The sequence below is a fragment of the Poecile atricapillus genome, chromosome 3 (genome assembly GCF_030490865.1).
Source record: "Poecile atricapillus isolate bPoeAtr1 chromosome 3, bPoeAtr1.hap1, whole genome shotgun sequence".
Taxonomy (NCBI): Eukaryota; Metazoa; Chordata; class Aves; order Passeriformes; family Paridae; genus Poecile; species Poecile atricapillus.
In genome coordinates, this window is record NC_081251.1 from 96,786,305 (window position 1) to 96,804,781 (window position 18,477).

Here is an 18,477-nt window from a genome sequence, read left to right on the forward strand (position 1 = left end):
TTATTAAATCCCATAAATAAACCCCACAGATTTGATACAGCAAACACTTTTATAGAAGCAATGACATGCAAACGATTAAGCAATTCACAAGCATCTACACATTTTTGTGAAACATTCCCTCTGATGGAAACTTTGCTATTTCCTCCTTAAATAGTGGCAATCTCTTTATAATTTCTTTTTCTCAAGGTAATTAAGGTAATTGCCCTTACCATGGTAACATGTCTAGAATTGTCTCTTTAAGCTCCCCAAACATTTATATACCTGCCTATACAACACAATGTTTTTCCATAATTTTCATAGCTCCACAGGCAAATAATTTTGACGAATGCCTTTTCAGCAGTTACACACATTCACCTCTCCAAGACTTTTGTAACAGGCCATGTCAGATTTTTATCTACCCTGACCTCTGCAGTCCATGGGTCATGTGGTTACATTCTCCAAATAAACATCTTGTTCTGCATGGGAACCTACACCTAAACTGCTTTAAATGCAATAAACCTACTGAGCAACTGAGGACCCAATGGGTTCTTCACTCTTTCACTGGTAGTTTTCACCCTTGCCCCTGTCAGAGTTAAAAGTTCACCAGTCACTGAGAGGAAAAACACAATAAAATGCCTGTAGGACAGCAGATACTCCTGAACATGTGTTCTAGTTCTCTGGTTTATTACCTGCTTCTGTACTCACTATCATCCCAGGTGTAAAAAAACAAACCAAAATTTATTAATGAAGGCAGGTATGGAGGAACATATTTTGTTTAACAGTATCAAATTTGTGTACACTAACTTGCAAACTCTGATACAGCAATTATTATGATGTAATAATGTTTTCAAGAAGACCGATTTCTATTCCATAATTATATGAATTGGTAATGATCAATAAATGCCTATCCATTATAATGCTATTAACATCTCTCACCTGAGGAGGAAACACACAGTAAATAGTGACACCCTACTGTGTTCTGCCACAGTATCAGTGCATTCCTGCAGATGGCTGTAGAACTCTGCAAGTTTATCACCACTGAATGCTTCAGCTAATGGAGAGGCTTGATGAAAGTTTTTAAATAAACTTCTTTCACAAGACATCACAAAAAGGAAAAAATTAACTAGTTTGTATTTTAGAAGGGAGAATTTTTTGAGAGAATTTTTTTGAAAGGGAAATCTAACTGAAACTGTCAGTTCTCAGTCTTAAAACATGGGTAAAAAATAGATATTCATATGGGTATGATTACAGGGAGAATGCAGTAGGGATGACTTAACTCACTTTAAGCTTGAAATTACTGGACAATTTCTTACAAACTGAAACAGAGCATGGAAAGTGTGAAGCAATGTTCACAGCAGCAGTTAAGGATGGAGAAAACAACCCAATTGTGGAGCCAAGGGAAACAATAATATTAATAAATAATAACAAATTAAAAAATGATTAAAAAAAGGAATGTGTGGAACAGCTCAACTTTCTAAAAATCAAAGAATACTGTGAGCAAACCTCCCATTATTTAAGTACATTTTACACAAAAACATCACTTAAATGATTCTCCTTACACAGAATGGACCTGTAGTACAGCCTCTTGTTTTTATATGGCTAAAATGCAGACACTGCTGTATCTGGTGGCTAGTGGAACACATCCATTAGTGCTGCTTAAATAAGGGAGTCTGGAGGAACTTTAACTCTTACTGATCATTCCTAAATTACCACAAGTGGAAGACAATGGCTTCAAGAGCATCCGAGTCAATGGAACAGCTTAGGCTACGTTTAGAGGTAAACACCATTAAAACCCTATTATATATGTCTTTCTAAATACCTCATAACACTAATAGCTAATTAAATTAAGACAAACATAAAATTCGACATTTCCATTTGATTGAATCTCCAGAAGTACGGACTAAATTAAAATGTATCACTCCAAATACACGTACTAAGCAACTGGGGCTGTAAATTTGGCAAGACTATTCTGTATTATCTAGGTATAACGAATACCTAATCTTTGCCTTTGGCATGTGTATCAATATAACCACAGAACAGATGCATGATGATTTCATATCACACTGAAATATGCAAGGCACGTTTGTTTCTGAGGAAAAATATATGAAAAATAATGGTTAAGGAAAATTTTATGGAAAGACATCCCCTTTCCTTCGTGGTACACAGCTTGTTAAAACATGAATGCAGGCCCTGATGTCTACCTGAACACTCAAAGAAGGGTGGCATGTGCAGTAGTGCATGTGTTCCATGGACAGTTAGAGAGGGATGGTTCCTTGTTCACCCGCCTTCTTTTGCTCTTTTGCTTTCTTGCCATTTCTCTCAGACAACATTCAGGCGAAATCAGTTCCATGTTTGATTCCTCCTCATCCTTTACAAACAGTAAAGCTTTTCTTCAAACTTGCCTAAAGAATTACATCATCTGTATGATAGATGGCTACACCTACTTCTGCAAGTGTGAAAACCACTACATTAACCAGAAGAGCTATGCACTTTATTTCCCTTTTATTACATCTTAAAATGATGTGATAAACCCATGTAACTCTATCAAACTCCTTCCATACAATGCCAATCTCTTCACAATATAACTTCAAGCATAAGGGTGACATACCTGTATTATTGAAGGTCCTGGTGCAATCCTATAATGACTAGAATATGGTTTTTCCCTGGCCTATGAGATTATCTCATCACTTAATAAATACTATATCCTAACACACGCTTTGCTGTCATCTTTAGCAGCACTTTAGTCATTCAGACAGTAATTGTCCAAAATTTATCTGAACACTACAAATCAACACATTCAACTCCACACTGGCATAATTTTAGCGTATATGATGGAAAATAAAAACCAGCATCACTATGTATGATTTGACACCCATACTCAAGTCACTTATTCACTTTATTTGTGAAAAGAGACCCTAAAATAATAGTTCAGTAGTAGAGGCCTACTGCCCTCAGAAAGGATAATGCATTGTTTTTTCTTGGTTCTAATTAGTAATTTAAGCATATGTTCAGCATTTAACTCTAAATGTTTGCCTTTTCCCCAAGCTCTAAGACAGCTGTCCAAGATGTGAATGCCAGAAAACATTTAAATATCAACATCTGTTGAATTATGTTAATTTAGTGTAATATAATTGGGCATGAGTTGGAATTGATCAAAAGTATATGAATTACACAAAGGCAAATCCAAACCAATATCTTGGTGTACAAACAAGTCACCAAGGAACACTGAAGGAATAAACCCAAAAAATACACTTCTGTCAAGAATTAGATAGCAAAAACTTTAAGCTTTCTTCAACAAATGACATGATTTCACATTTTCAGTACAGGAAATTAATATTTATACTAACTTAGAATATAAATTTCATATTAATTTAGAATATTTCTGAACATTTTTGATGTCAAGTTCCATTATTGTTTCGCGTGAAGAAATACATAACAATAAAGCTCATATTTGTGCAATGGTGAAATGTAGTTTGAAAATAGGTCAGTAATAGAATATCATCCTGTTACAGGAAAATATTGTTCCACAAATTCTAAAACAAGTATTGTTTTGGTTGCTTCTTCATCTTGCAACAACCTTGTTGCTATTTGAGAGAGATGGGCCTCAATCCAGCTCTGAAGTGATTTAGAAAATATCTTTATGACTTGAGCAGTAAACATAGATCTGAACAGATACTTTAATGGAAGGACTTGATAATGTACTCAGCTACACTATTTCTTCCATGTTTGTTTACCAAGAATGATATTCACTAAATAAGCTCAGTACAGAACAAATGTATTTTTTTGAACAGATTTTAAAAAACACATTTTAAAGTTCTGGATTACAGTCATATATAGTTAGGTTAAATTACTGCAAACATTAGTGTTGTGCTCAAAATCTTTTAAAATAGGTAAGGAATAAGAAGCAACACTAAAAATCCATGTGTGTAATACAGTAGGTCAAAAATGAAAGAAAAAAGATTAAAGTTTTATGTAATTTGAAGCAAACTATCCAAATTTTCTTCTAAACTCTTATCTCACTATACAGAATCACAGCTTAAATAGAAGTTAGTGTGCTTATGCCTCAGAATTTTAGTTAATGTGCACCAGGGGATACTGATTTACACATATGATATTCAGAGATCCTTTTGAGATTAGCAGGAACCTGATGTAAAAATTGCACAATTTAATGTGCAATAAAGCCAGAAAGAGGGAAACCCACCCTTCCTTCATACACAGCTATTCATTTTCATCCTTATAACATCCAGCTTTCATGTGTCTCTGTGAAGAAACACAGAGATAAAACCAAATTTCTCATGGTGGGGAGATGATGGGACAATTGATTGGTGGAAAACCAGAGTGCAAAACAACCTCCTTCACTGCAGAGCTGCTTAACCACAGTTAAACCAGTTAAACAGTTTGTGGAATGACAGTGCAAGCCCTGGTGCACAGCTCCTCCAGACCTTACACAGCAGGAAGCGTCTTCAGACCTCTGAAGCACAAATTATCCTTATGCCATTAGCACTTTAATAGGTAAGATGAGACAAACAAAGTTTGAGCTGTGGAGCACAAACTTATGCAAAAAGAGAGCAAGATACAGCATCTAATGCAGCTGAACATGAGAAACAAGCACAACATGTGCTAAAATTTGGTTACTTCAAAGTGAGAAATTTGCTATCAGTTCATTCAGGTGAAAAATTCAATCCAGATAGTACATCAGGAGGATCTAGAGGTATATAATTTCTAGAGGTTATCTGATTTTTCTTTTTACTTTACATGTTTTTAAAATCAGGAAAACATTAACTGCCTGTTAGTTAACGTACTCGCCTACCTGGAATTCAATTTAAAATGACAAATTTTCAGCACCATGTAGTAGCTTGTTTATGTACCTTATAAAGTATATTAGATTCTAGTGTAAAAACAACAGAATTCAGCTTGTAGTTTTACATTAAAGCCGGAAAAAAAATCTGCTCAGATTACATGGAAAAATGTATTTGCAAAACAGAGCACAGTTTAAAATTTCTGCTATTTTCACAAAAGATCTCACTATGCAAGTTAAAAGGTAATACTTTCAAGGCATTAGGTGACTAATCAGCATTTATTCAATAGGTACTTTAAAATCTAGCCATGAACCACTACTGAGGTTTGAAGCTTTCCATAAAATTAAAGCATCACAAACTGGCTACATTTTGAAACAATTCAACAGCCATCACCCTGTCCTCCTCTCCCAAGTGAAAATCTCCTCAGCACCTTAAAAATAAGACACCATGGTAGAGAAAACTCAATCAGTAATTGCCCTCTCCCAAAACGGCACCATCTTTTATCCTTTCCAGAGAAGAAAAATACCAAACTGATGGAATAATGTTGTCCCTGAGGGTGACAACAAGGGAGGGAAGCAATGTGTCCTCAAACATTCACATAATTTAATCTGGAACTGCAAATATTATTAAGCAGCAATCATAACAGCACAGTTACTGCTTCATGGCACTCCAAAGAGGAGATAAAACTGCTTAGTTGTTAATTTCTAATGATGTAAACACATTTGGATTTTAATGTTGTATCTGAATCTCCTGCATTATTAGCTCTGGGGTTACAAGACATTAACTTACTACCTTTAATAATTTTACACTTGAATTAAAAGGTGTGTTTAAATACGACTTTATTTTAAAGTATTTTTGTTGAGAATGTGTGTTCATGTGATGGCAGAAGCAGATCACCTAATAAAACAGCTATGCATTCCTTTGCTTTTCTGAAGTGTAAGTATGTGCACGTGTTTGTGTATAATTTCCAAAAACTGGCTGAATTTACCTCCTCTGGTATTGTAATTTCATTCCACAAAAGCCACATTAAACAATTACAGTTCTTGTAATTAACCAGTGGTCTAATGTACAGTTTTCTTATCCCAATCCATTAACAGCTGCTCAAAAAATGTAGTAATTAATGGTTTCATTTATTTTTGGCAAACCTGCACCTCGACAAATAGTTTTGTATCTGTTGCAAATTAGGACTCTTTCCCAAACAACAGATGACACGATGGGAAAGAGGGAGCAGACAGAATCCTTGCACATCTTTGTCTCTTTAGATGATCAAATAAAGAGCAGCTGCAATGTTATTTGTCACATCTGTGTAAAAAAGTACCATGTTCCGTATCATCAGATGGAGATGCACAAGTGCTGTACAAATGCACAAATAAGATTTATCCATTAAAACCGGGAAAGATGGAAAGTTGCAATTTTAACCAAAACAATGACACACTTTTAAAAAGCTCTCCTCAGGTTTGGTGTAATTTTTTCTCTTACAAGCTTTCTATAAATACTAATTAACAGAGGACACAGTTATAAGAAGTGAAAGCATGCAAGAGTCATCCTTGTGTATCAGCACAAGGCACAAATTTAAACTGGACTGAGAACAATTAGGGAAAGGAGGGAAAGCGACGGTTGCAAAAAACACGGGCAATTTCAGTCTGTGTTGCTCACCATGGCATGAGAAGAGTTCAAAGACTTCTGGCCAGTTCAGGTGATTGCTGAGGACTGGTACACATTGATTAAATTCTTAACACAGCCTCAGCTAGGTAGCTGAAACCTGACATGTGAAATTCTACTCTACCTTGAAACCACTTTCATAAGTATAACTTAGCCTTCCTTCAAGCCAGGACTGAACTGAATAGGAACTACTAGTAGATTTTTTTCCCCTCCCCTCTTTTTGAGGTCTGTGGGGGAATATTGGCATGTGGAAAGCCAATACAGAATTATCAAGATTCAACCCCCAAAAATTACTAAGTGGTAAAAATTTGGGTGCTATTTTCCTTTCAGTTTCTCAATTCAGGCATGTATCAAATTTTAGTTACAGTACAGTAAGAAAAAATAAATATGTAGATGAAATAACTCATGGTACTTAACAGGAGCACACTACAAAAGAAATATGACACAAGACCTCTCTGTAAAGGAAATAATTACAAGAGAGTAACTTATTCAGCGTCCGCGGTTTTCCTAACCTGCAATTCTCTTGCTTCCAGACTACAGCATAAATTACCTAGTTATGGCATGTATGACCAAAGGCAAAATATTAAGTTGGTTAAATATTCTGGTTGTTCTGTCAAATGAGGACAAAGGTACTTCCACTCTTCATAAGGGTGCTGTGAGGATAAGTACATTATGTATTTAAAGACAGGGAGATAGTTGTGTGATGGAGGCTCCCCGCCCCCCCCCAAAGTTAATGCAATCACACGTTCAAAATCACATTACAGCAGTTCACCAAAATATCCTTCAACACTGTCCCCACTGCTGATCAAAGGAATCTCTTAGCCATGGGGAATCTCCTTTAGGTAAATTTTTTTTTTTGGTAAAATTTTAAGGAAGTGACTTAAGAAAATGTATTTTACCTTATGAGGGAAGCAGGCAAAGAGCCCATGATCAGCTCTGGCAGTTCAGCTGCCAAGCAGCAACTTGTTAACTCCCCGTAACTCAATCATGTGCAATTGTTTGCCCAGAGCCTCGGGCTACAGACAGACATTTGGTCTGCTAACAACTGTGCCAGATGAAGACATTACTATCCCAAGCTATTTGTTATCACACATCTGCTGGAGATTATCATCTCCACAGCTCTGCTGGAGGAAGAAATCATGTAAGCATGCCTTAATATGGTTTGTACAAAACCAGCCAATTTAATTTAAATAGGTGAGTTGAGCTAACCAGGCTGGTTTTGCCCAAAGCGTATTAAAAAATTCAGAAAAAAAACCCTTCTCTACTGACAAAAGAATAGGGGGTGAAAACAAGCAGCTGGAAGAATTTATCAATCACCTTTAAGCAGTGTAGCTGATTTTGGGGAGGAGACTGTTCCCATCCTAATGCAGAGAGATAACGTAAACAGAGAACATTTTCAAGGCTTTACAGAAGGAAACACAGCTTTTAAAAAAGTATTTTTCAGTACTGATAATAGTTTAAATAATGAATGGAAAAACTCTGTATCTGCAGATTAAATCTTACCTGTATAGGTAGGATTAACAGACAGATATAATGAACTGTAATATAACAATGTAATATAATCCATCTTGATTCTAAGTTCTGTGGTGCAGGACTGTCCCCCTCCTTAACATTTGGTCCATCAGTAGCCATATCAACAGCTGTCTACAATCTGATTATCTTGCCACTAGCCAAAGTTCATGTTAATTTGTACTGTATTAGATAATTATCATTCATTTGACAGAAGAAACCTAAGACATTAAACCCAGTACAATAAAGCTCATCCCAGACAGTATGATTCCACCACAATGAGACAGCTGCAGACCACTGCCATGCTTAGAGCTCCACACCTTTCTGATGTATTTACAAAGTAAATTACTCCACAAGTCACTGATCTAATGTAATAAGGGTATTTACATATTGTCTACATGCTGAGAAAAGAATTGTGTTCAGTCATCCAAAAGGGGTAAGAAAAGTCAAGGCAAGCATAGAAAAATTACACATCTCAATACACATACGAATAACACAAACAAGCTCTTCAGAATGGCAAACAAACAAGAAATACAGATACCTGAAAACTATACAAAAAAAGACCCAGAGAAATTCAGTCTTGCAAAAAAAAACCAACCAACCAAAAAAAAAACCAGATTAGACTATATTCTGGATAACTACAATAATTTTATAGAATGTCCAAAAGCTGTCCACTATTGCTGTACTCTCACTGCATTTAGCAACAAAGAATAAGGAAATAAAAGGTTGCAGCCACTACTTTTTGTATGCATCTTTTTAAGAGGATAACTCATTTGTATTAACTTGAAGTGTCCCTATATTTTTATTATACATCTTGTAAACAAGACTGCATGCTTTCAGATTCTAAGATAGCCTATTAAAAATATGATTTTTGAAGTCACTTCAAGTTTCTATGGTAGATAGAGAGAACAGTGATTTTCTGAAAGAGCACAAATAATTTTGAAATAACCTGGCTCATTTGGATGAATCTAGACTATGGCTTTATGTACTTTGTAATACATTGCAATATTAGTTTATGTAAGCTCTATTTGAACAATACAGATAATTTTTGGAAAATGCTAAGCTTCAGTCTTGGTTTTGCCACCTATTACTTCTACACAAACCTGCCACATGTTTATTAGGATAAGAGTCTATGAAGGTACTGTTGACTGGATATGAAAAGCAGTTGAAGATGACTTCAGGTTTTCAATGCCATTTTACAAATCTTGATTCTAACTGCCTGTGCTAGTAAATATCAGTTCCCAAGAGCTTCACTGGTCAGGATAACAAACATAACTTATGATTCTGAATTTCTCAAACTCTGCTTTACTTTGCTATGGCAAAAAAAAAATCCAAAAATGACTCTGAATATATTCTAACTGCTCACTTTATACTCACTTTAAACTCTCAGTTTTGTGTGAGCAGTCTGATAGTAAGAGTGCATTTATGGTGACAATTCTGTCTAAAGTGAATTAATCCTAAAATTCAGAGTGAAAATTATCATTTAATAGGTAAACTTGCCAGAAAATCTGTGCAGAAATTTTAAGAATTTTAATATAAAAGGTTTGATAGACTAAGATAATCAAAATTTCTATAGATGAATGTCTGACACTTCTGTAATCTATGTTTGAGAGCATGTAACCAGCACTAGTACACAATGAAATAGATTCCTATTTAATATGCACATTTTAAAAAAATATTGGTCTCCTTTTCCAGATAATCAGCAAGGTAAGTAGCAAAGAATAATAAAAACTTTGGTCGGGGTGACGACATATATACCAAAAGTCAACCGACTGACAGAAAGTTATCTCAAGTGGTACAATAGAATTACATGCTGATATAAATTTATTACAACTTTTGAAGAAAGCAATTTGGTAGCACACTACCATCTTTACAGGACAACATAAAAATTGTGTAAGGTGTTGTGCATAGCAAGAGAAACATTTCTGTAGTTTCTGATATGAAAAAAAAGCTAGAATTAAAATAACTATTTGGTAGACTACATTCAGCAAGCAACTTGTACATAAAAAACCCTTCCAGAAACAAACTCCTAGATCAGTAAGTTCAGTCTTGCATTTTCTGTCTTTAGAGGGGAAGGAAAGAAGATGGAGAATAGAACTAGATTTATTTTTTCATTATGTCTTCACAATGAAATGTTTATTGTCAAAATATAAGAACAATTTAAGTTTAATAGTATTTGAGTTATCTTCTTGATTTCAGATATGCATAATGTAATTTTATAGGTTTTCAGTGCTTAATTTACATGCCAGAAGCACAAACCTTACTTTGGCATTGATTTAATTCTGATGTTCTAAAGTGATTAAGTTTGCTAAGTGCAGTTGCATAGCCACCAAAAAAGGTCTAATATATATAAGGCAAAGATTATGCCATGCAAAAAAATTCTTGAAAGTAAGTCACAAAAAAACACAGACCACCTTTGAAAATACTCCAAAAGAATAGTGTAAATTTCATATAAAGATTTGAGGAATCAATAAATTCATAAACTGTACTAAAGGCAAATACCATATTAACTTACCTGCTGGCTGTTTTTACAGAGCTGTTCTTCTTGTGTCCCCTCTCTGAGCGGTTGTCTCGCAAGAGCTGAAGCTGTTAAAAAAAATAAATGTTCAGAAGAGTCTCACAAACAATGGCTTTTATTTGAATTTTAGAATTTCTATCCAGACAGCGAAGTTATTTCCTCTCTTGAGTAATCTGTTGATAGCTTTCACTCATGACTTTTGAGATGAGTATTAACAGAATTTTACAATAGTAGTTAATACATAAATATATATATATCCACTAATTTAAAATGCCTAAATAATGGAAAATGTAAAAATTAAAGCATTTTCAAAGCATAATAGAAAGCTATGCAATTCACAATTTCACAATTAACTTATATGTAAAATTTCATAATTTTCACAATTTCAATTTGAATTTTTGAAGTTATATAATTGGAAGTGTTGGAGGACACTTAATTTACAAAAAAACTACTCAGGTTAGCACTTGTGTCTAAGCAGTTATTAAACAGTTATAAACTGTTCTAAGCCCCAGGAGCTTTAGTAATTTGCAAGCTGCAGAATCAACAAAAAAAACAGTATTAAAGCTTCCTGTAATAGTGAGGACGTAGGAGTAGCGAAGGATTTGTTTAACTGAAATGGTGACTCAGCTTCTGAAACAAGCTGTCATTTATTTTTATTTTTAGACAAGTAAGACTTTTCATTCAGATTATCTCCAACACTTAAAAGTTTATTTCCAGCATTATGATATTTGTCAGATGAGTCAGGACGTGCTAAGTGAAAAACAACCATCAGAATACTAAACTACAGAAATTAAAACTGGACAGTATAAAATCCCCACAAATGTTGCTGGAAATGTCTCATATATTGAAGAAAAAACAGAATGAAAGACTGCTTAGAATCAAATTAGATGTAAATGGACCTAATATTCACAGCAAAGACACCTAAAAATCCCGTGGAAATTAGTAAATTATCAACTTTAAGACTTGGCCAACCACACCTTAATGTGGTAAATGAGAACAGACTTGAAAAAATGCCACCAATCTGAAAAACTGAACAGTTTTTCCCTAACTCTCTACGGCTTCTCTCTTGTACAAGGAATGTTTCTTGTCATTTCAACTACCTATCTCTCAGATGCAGTAAAATAATTTATCATATAAATAAATTTCGTGAGAATTTCATTGGTTGTCAAAAATACATTACACCATCACATTTATTTCTTTTCTTCTTCTGATTTAAAAAAAATCTCAAACCCATTAGGCACCAGTAACATCTATAATTTGTGACATTAACTTTACTTCACAATTCCTTAGTAATCTGTAAGTTACAAATTCAGTTAACTTCCAATAAGCTCTGAAAACATAGCTCTTAGGACAGATGAAAAACTCCACATAAAATACAAAATTAACTCAAATTTACTATTTTCTGAGAAAAATTGATTAACTTATTTTATACCAGCTAAGCAGACATTTCTCATCTACTAGGCTGAAACACAGTGCTAGCATGTATGATGTACATTAAGGTACTTCTCATGGTGGAAGTTTCCTTATTTTTTGGCTTAGAATCTTTTAAGGAAGTAAACAGTACAATTTCAATTAACCCTGTTACATGAGACGATCAATATTTTAAATATATTGAAAAAAAATTACTCAAACTCATAGTAATCTAATGCTTTTTTAGGTTTTTCTTTCACTAGGAAATTTATTTCAAAATAATGACCATTAAATATGAATTATATAAAGCTGTCTACTTAGAGGTTAAGTATCAGTCTGCTTATTGTAACATGCTGGAATCTCACAATTTACAGCTAGAACTACCATGTTTTATCTACTCTGGCTGTTTTGGGTAAGCAGTATTGCTTGCTCTGGAGTTAAAAAGAAAGGGGAGGGAACAGGAAAGATTTAAAATATGACTTACAGGAGCTACAAGTGTTCAAAATGGATCATCCTAAAATGAACCGTCCAAAGACTCTTTAGATTTTATTTCCTTTTTAAGTTTCAAATCTATTTACATTTGCAAAAGTACCAGAAAATTGGCACAGATCTAAGGAAATCAACTGTTATAGCGATTTCTTCCGACTTAAAGAAATGGAACATTTGTGTTAAATTTCAATGCATTGATGATACATTCAGCTACTTTTACTGAATAGCTGAAGTTAACTATACATTGATGAAATGAGACCAGATTTATTTTCACATTTTGTAGTCTTGGACAGTAAGTTCTGCTTAGACCATACTTCCATCCATAAAGATATTTATCCTCCATGTCTGAAGCTAAAGAACTAAGCTAAAGAACTAAGTGCCATGCTACTAATCAAATATTAAATATGGCTTCACACTCCTGCAACCATATCTATAGGCTTGGATCTCCCAGGGACTGCACTGCAGGGGGTCAGCAGACAAACTAATAAGGTATTTTTACCAATATCTGAACCACGATGGAGATTTAACAGCTCCTTTTTTTTTACTGCTGTAGTCATTGTAACCAATGAAATGCAGAAAAATGGAATTGAAGATCTCGATGTAAAAGCCTCCCCACTTCTGTAACTAGTGCTGTATTTCTTGATTTTGGGAGTGATATGTTTTCCTTTCCAGCACTTTGAGAAAGGTAACCTTTGGAGATACCACAACTGACAAAATGATTAAAAAAAACAAAACAGAATTTTCATTTGAATGTTAAAACCTCAAGAATACTTAAGTGAAATTAAGTGACTAATTAAAGAGTTTTAAGTAAGAGAATTTTGGAAATGCACTGCTGTTAATATGTTTGCTTACAAGCAGATATGAAATTATACCTGCTTTATTTACAATTTCTTAAAGTATTAGCCCGCTACCTCTGGAGCAGAGGTAGTTAAAGTTCTTTATACATCTCAAGTCAACTGTTCTTGATCAAAGCAGTTCTTACCTGGCCATGTTCCTTCCTAGCCCCAGGGCTAAACCAGTGACTGTGGGAGAAAAAGAAAAGACAGGTTTAACAATATAACTAACAAAGCACATGCTGTCATATGACCAGTCTGTGCGTGCTTTTGGGTATTTTATTGCCTGCCAGGAAAATACAGCCTTTGGCAATGGTTTATTTTAATGGGGTATTTTTATTGAACTCAAAGTTTGTAACAGTTCTGAAAGAATGCATCACAGATTTCACTTATGAGTAGCTGCTGGCTTTATAGGTAATTATATTTTGTCAAACAAGCTAAAATAATACGTAAATGATGGTATTTTAATATACTACAATGCACATGCCATAAATTAGAGTAATTCCTTATTTAGTACTGAAGTAATACTTATTGATGGTTATAGCTGGAAAAACTTTAAAGTAGTTTGGACTACCTGATTGCTGTTAATGTATTATTTCAAAAAATGAGGTCAGACTTTGAATCTAAAGTGAAATGCCAAGTCTGAAAACCTTGTGACTTTGTATTTCCATACAACTGCAAAATTGTGACTACTGACAGCCTTATTTCACAGAGATGGAAATTCGGAGTAAGATTTTGACACACGGGTGTCACAATGTGCCTCTTTCCTCCACAGCACTAAAAGCATGACAATGCTAATTCACATACACACTGTAGTCACAAAGAACTGAACTACCATCTGAATGGAGCTGTAGCAAGCATCATACAAATCTGCACACTTGCAAAAGGAAAGAAGAAAGAAAAAAAAACCTACAACAAGGGGATCTCAAGTTACACGTAGTATCTACAAACTATTTGCGTAAAGAAGCAATACGCTTTGGTCAAAGAATAAAATAATTCCACCCATCCCAATATTGCACAAAAAAAGAGCATCCCACTGTCTGCTATTGTGCTTGCATATTCCTCTAGAAGTGTAACCAAAGATCACAGCTTAACCTAGCCATGCTTTTTCTTAAACAGTTCCATTCAATATAACTTAGTCCCATATTCTCCCCCGAACAGCCACTTAAATTTTTACTTTAATTAGTATACTGAAAAGATTCTGATTCCACGAAATTGTCTGGTTTAAATCCCTTTTATTTTCAAGTCACAAATCTGAAAGTTTTGTGGCTTTTTGTCACTTAGCTTTTCTGAGTTTGATAATAAGCAGTCAACCCTCTCATTCTTGCATAAAAGACACGCTATCACCAAAACATCCATACTACTTTTTCTACTTGGCGATTAAGGAAAAGGAGTTGGAAATAAAAAAGAGATGACAGCAATAAAGTCAAAAGTAAACCTTGAGACAAGGTAGGTATCTATATATTTTGGACATGAAATATTCATCAACTGCATTTAGTAATTCAAAATCTGGTGAAAACTGGGAGATTTTATCTACACACAACTTTGATGCTGGTAGTGAATGAAAAGTAAAAACATCACATTTGCAAGTGATTCAACAAATAAGGTCACAAACATCCAGGGGCTGATGAAAATCAGAAATATAACGGGTTAGATTTAAATTCTACATAGATGAGTGTCTTGTATCTGACCAGTCTGAACAGCAAATGCTCAAGGAGCAGCAGCAGACTGGGGTATCCTCCACATAAACTCTTGTGGGTCATAGCAAACCAGTTAATTACAGACTAAAAGATCAGTAAAGCATGTTTCTAGTGAAAAAAGACATCAGAGTAACTTGAATGCGTCTCATATTTAGATATTAAAAACCCTTCAAAAAGAATAAGACCTTTTTTAATGCAAAAGTGATACATCACACTGATTTTTACCTTTTTGTCCATTCCCTTAATTACAGCATTATTTGTTTGTTTGTTTCTTTTAAAACAAGCAAAAGTAAAGCCCATAATGTAACAGTTAAATTACTTAATGACAGAAAAAACTTATGAAATCAAAACCTCTTGAATTTACACACACATTATCAAGTTAGGAGATGAAACAGGTGGATTAGTGGTGCAAAACAGTTGGTACTGAGGAGCTGTAGTATCTCTGCTTTGGCAAGTTTTGTTTTAAACTCTGGATGATGTATTTAGTAGCAGTTAAAACACATAAATCAATCTCCAAATATACTATTTCCTCATCCTGTATGTCTGTGTTTTAGTTTTGATTTGAAAAATAAAGGAAAATGTAATCTTCTAAGTATTCCAAAGAGGTAACTAATAAATAATGCTGTTAAGTGTTGTCAGCTGAAAAGAATAAAAGTTTACAGTAATGACCCACTAGAGTAACTAAACAAAGTTAATTATACTTTCTATTTACAGGTGTTAAAACAATGAACTCAACAGCTTTTTGTGAAAATTATGATAAACTTCTTCCTCACATGATACATCACATGAAAGACTCAAAGATGTGATGCTTATGTATTTTCACACATCCCATTTTTGCTTTCCAGCCTTCAACAAGTTTGTATTTTAGGAAAGGATACTTAGGAAGTTAATAAAAACACATTTACAAAGCACTGAATTTTATGTTTCCTTAAGAAATAGAAAATGAAATAAAAAGGATTGCAAGTCTTATTGAATAAATATTTATTATTAAATAAAGACCATCATGTTACTGAGCTGAGGCTCTCATCACATGTTTGTGCAGCTGTAAAATGTGGCTTTGGGGCAGAGGTACCATTGTAAAGCAAATAAAAACAGAAAAGTTGTAACTCCTGTCACTGATACTCACTCATGATGAAGAGAATCCTGGGACAAGTGAACTGTTTTCCTGCTACCGCCTGGTCCTGGAGTTATCTAATGGAAACATGAAGAAAAAAAAGTCTTTGACTAATTTCTTATTAAGAAAATACATCACAAACACTAAATAAAAAATAGAGACAGTATACTAGATAGAGTAAATGCAATCAGCAATATCTGCAATTTTTAAGTAAAGTCTGAGAGCAAAAAGCGCTATATGAGATGAAGGAAAATCCTTTGCAATTCTGATTGGATGTCAGACATAAAGACATTTACAGATTTCAAGGACCTAAGTTACCTTTCTGCCAAGTCCATGAAGTACTTTACCTCCAAAAAAGGAAAGTTAGATGTTTTGAAAATCACAGACAACATGCTGTCCTTATTTATGGTTCGTACAGCAATATATCTATTAAAAAAAACACCTCCCAACACAAATCTTTTGAAATTCAAGTTGACGTGGGCTGGAAAGCAAAGGTAAAATTAATTTTTACCAAACTATACTGTAGTCCTTCTCTAGTGGCTTTACATACACTGAAACCTAAAATACATGATGTCCTCAATTGAAAAATGATCTTCAGAATGCATGAAAGCACGTGCAGACTTTTGCAGATGAAGACATTCTGATATTGTTCAAGAATGAATTCAAACAGCTTTGCTTTTATTTTTGCAAAATGCTTAATTCATGTGTATATGTAGATTGGTAAAAGCAGAATAATAAGAGACAACTCATGATAGACATGCTCAAGGAAGCAGAGCAGCAGGCAAACTATTCCTGATGGAAATAATGAAGGAACAAGCTTTCCATTCCATGGAGATAATTTTATAGTCAGGAGATAACCAGAGGTGGGAATGAAGTCAGATGTTCTTCCAGTTTTTTCATGAGACCACAAAAACTCAGTGGTAATACATTTATATGCCTCAGGCTTGCCAAAAGTACATAAGCTGGAGATTCATGGAGAAAAGCAGCCTACTCATTATTAGAAGAACAATGAGCTCAACGCTGAAAGTAAAACCTATTAATTTGGTGCTGTAATGGAGAAAAGGCAGGGCAGTCAGAGCTCCAAGTCTGGAAGGCTTTCAAAGAGTGCTCACGGAGTAATTTGAAAGCTCCACATGGTTAAAGTATTTGACCAAAATCTGCTTCTTTGACCTCAAGAATGATGTCACTCTGGGCTGAATTGAGAAACAATAAAGTGCTGTCACTTTTCTGGCTGATGTGGATTGAAAAGAATTGGTAATACCTTACATCCAAAAAATCTATGCAAACATACAAATCATAGTAGAGGAAATCGCAGCAGCTACTTGGGAGAACAGCACCTACTGCTTTATTCCCAGTTGGAATTTACTATTTTACTAGACTGATCAAGGCCTTACACAGCCACAGGATAATAAAACACCGACCAAATGCTACTGCTTCAATGTCATAGTTCATCTAATAATAAAACTGAGAAATAGCCATTCACAAAGACAGACCTGGAAATATAAGCCAATATTTTAATATGTCATTTCCAAATTTTAAGATTAATAACTAAACTGTTACTTTAAAACTACAAGTAAGCATGCAGCTCAGCTCTTGAGAGTTATATCCTGCATTAATCTCAAAATGAGGTTTTCATGCTATTCCAGTGGGTATCCCTGGAATACAGTAATCCATTTTCTACACTGTGGCTATAAGAAAAGCAGACTGTGCCTATGTCATGCTTTGTTAGAGGTTCATGATCACATTATCTCATGGTGGACCTGACACTTTTATTCAGTTTACAGTATGTTCTGTGTACAGGCAACTTATTTCCTTTGCCAGGGCTGCTGACAACCTTTTCCACACTATATTAATCTTGTTTACAGACTTTATCTTGGTACAAATATCAGAAAACCGAACTTTTTATCTCAGGGAGAAAATAAACAACATGTTGACAGAAGCAAAAGCTATTTTCTGGACTAAAATTGGTTGTTTACCTGCAGCAATACTTATGGAAACAAGTTTAAGTTTCCAGCTTACTCAAAATACATAATCTGAAATTTAATAAGCATGGAAATTTCAAGAAAATTCACTTGATAAATTGGCAGTTTTAAAATAATATAGAAACCACAGAAGTAGGTTTTTCCACCAATTTCTATGAGAATATGAACTTGCTTGGAATACAGTTACAACTGATCACAAAGTACAGTGTTCAGGTTTCTCTTGCACACCCCAGAAGGCTTCAGCTACCACACAGCCACAGAATGTTTATAAAACTAAACACCCAAGGTACACACGTACAGACCTTTGCCTAAAATTCGCTGCTGATTACTGTAAGATTCCCAGCATGTTGCTGCAAATTAATTCCTGCTTGCAAAACTTACCTAGGGTGTAAAAATCTAAACCAAACCTCACTCCCCTGCATCTGCTACCTCACAGTTACAAAAATCTTAATAAAAATATTAATAAAGTTTAGGGTCATTTT

The 18,477-nt window shown here is 34.4% G+C and overlaps 1 protein-coding gene across 1 annotated transcript in view; it reads right to left on the reverse strand.

The window, feature by feature from the left end:
• The window catches only part of GPATCH2 (G-patch domain containing 2), a 120,319-nt gene that overhangs the window by 19,079 nt on the left and 82,763 nt on the right, over positions 1-18,477 (reverse strand). The window contains exons 6-8 of the mRNA XM_058836268.1: positions 16,026-16,090; positions 13,349-13,388; positions 10,465-10,535 (exon numbers count right to left, since the gene is read on the reverse strand). Coding sequence (XP_058692251.1) covers positions 10,465-10,535; positions 13,349-13,388; positions 16,026-16,090 — 176 coding nt within the window. The remainder of the gene's footprint in view (positions 1-10,464; positions 10,536-13,348; positions 13,389-16,025; positions 16,091-18,477) is intronic.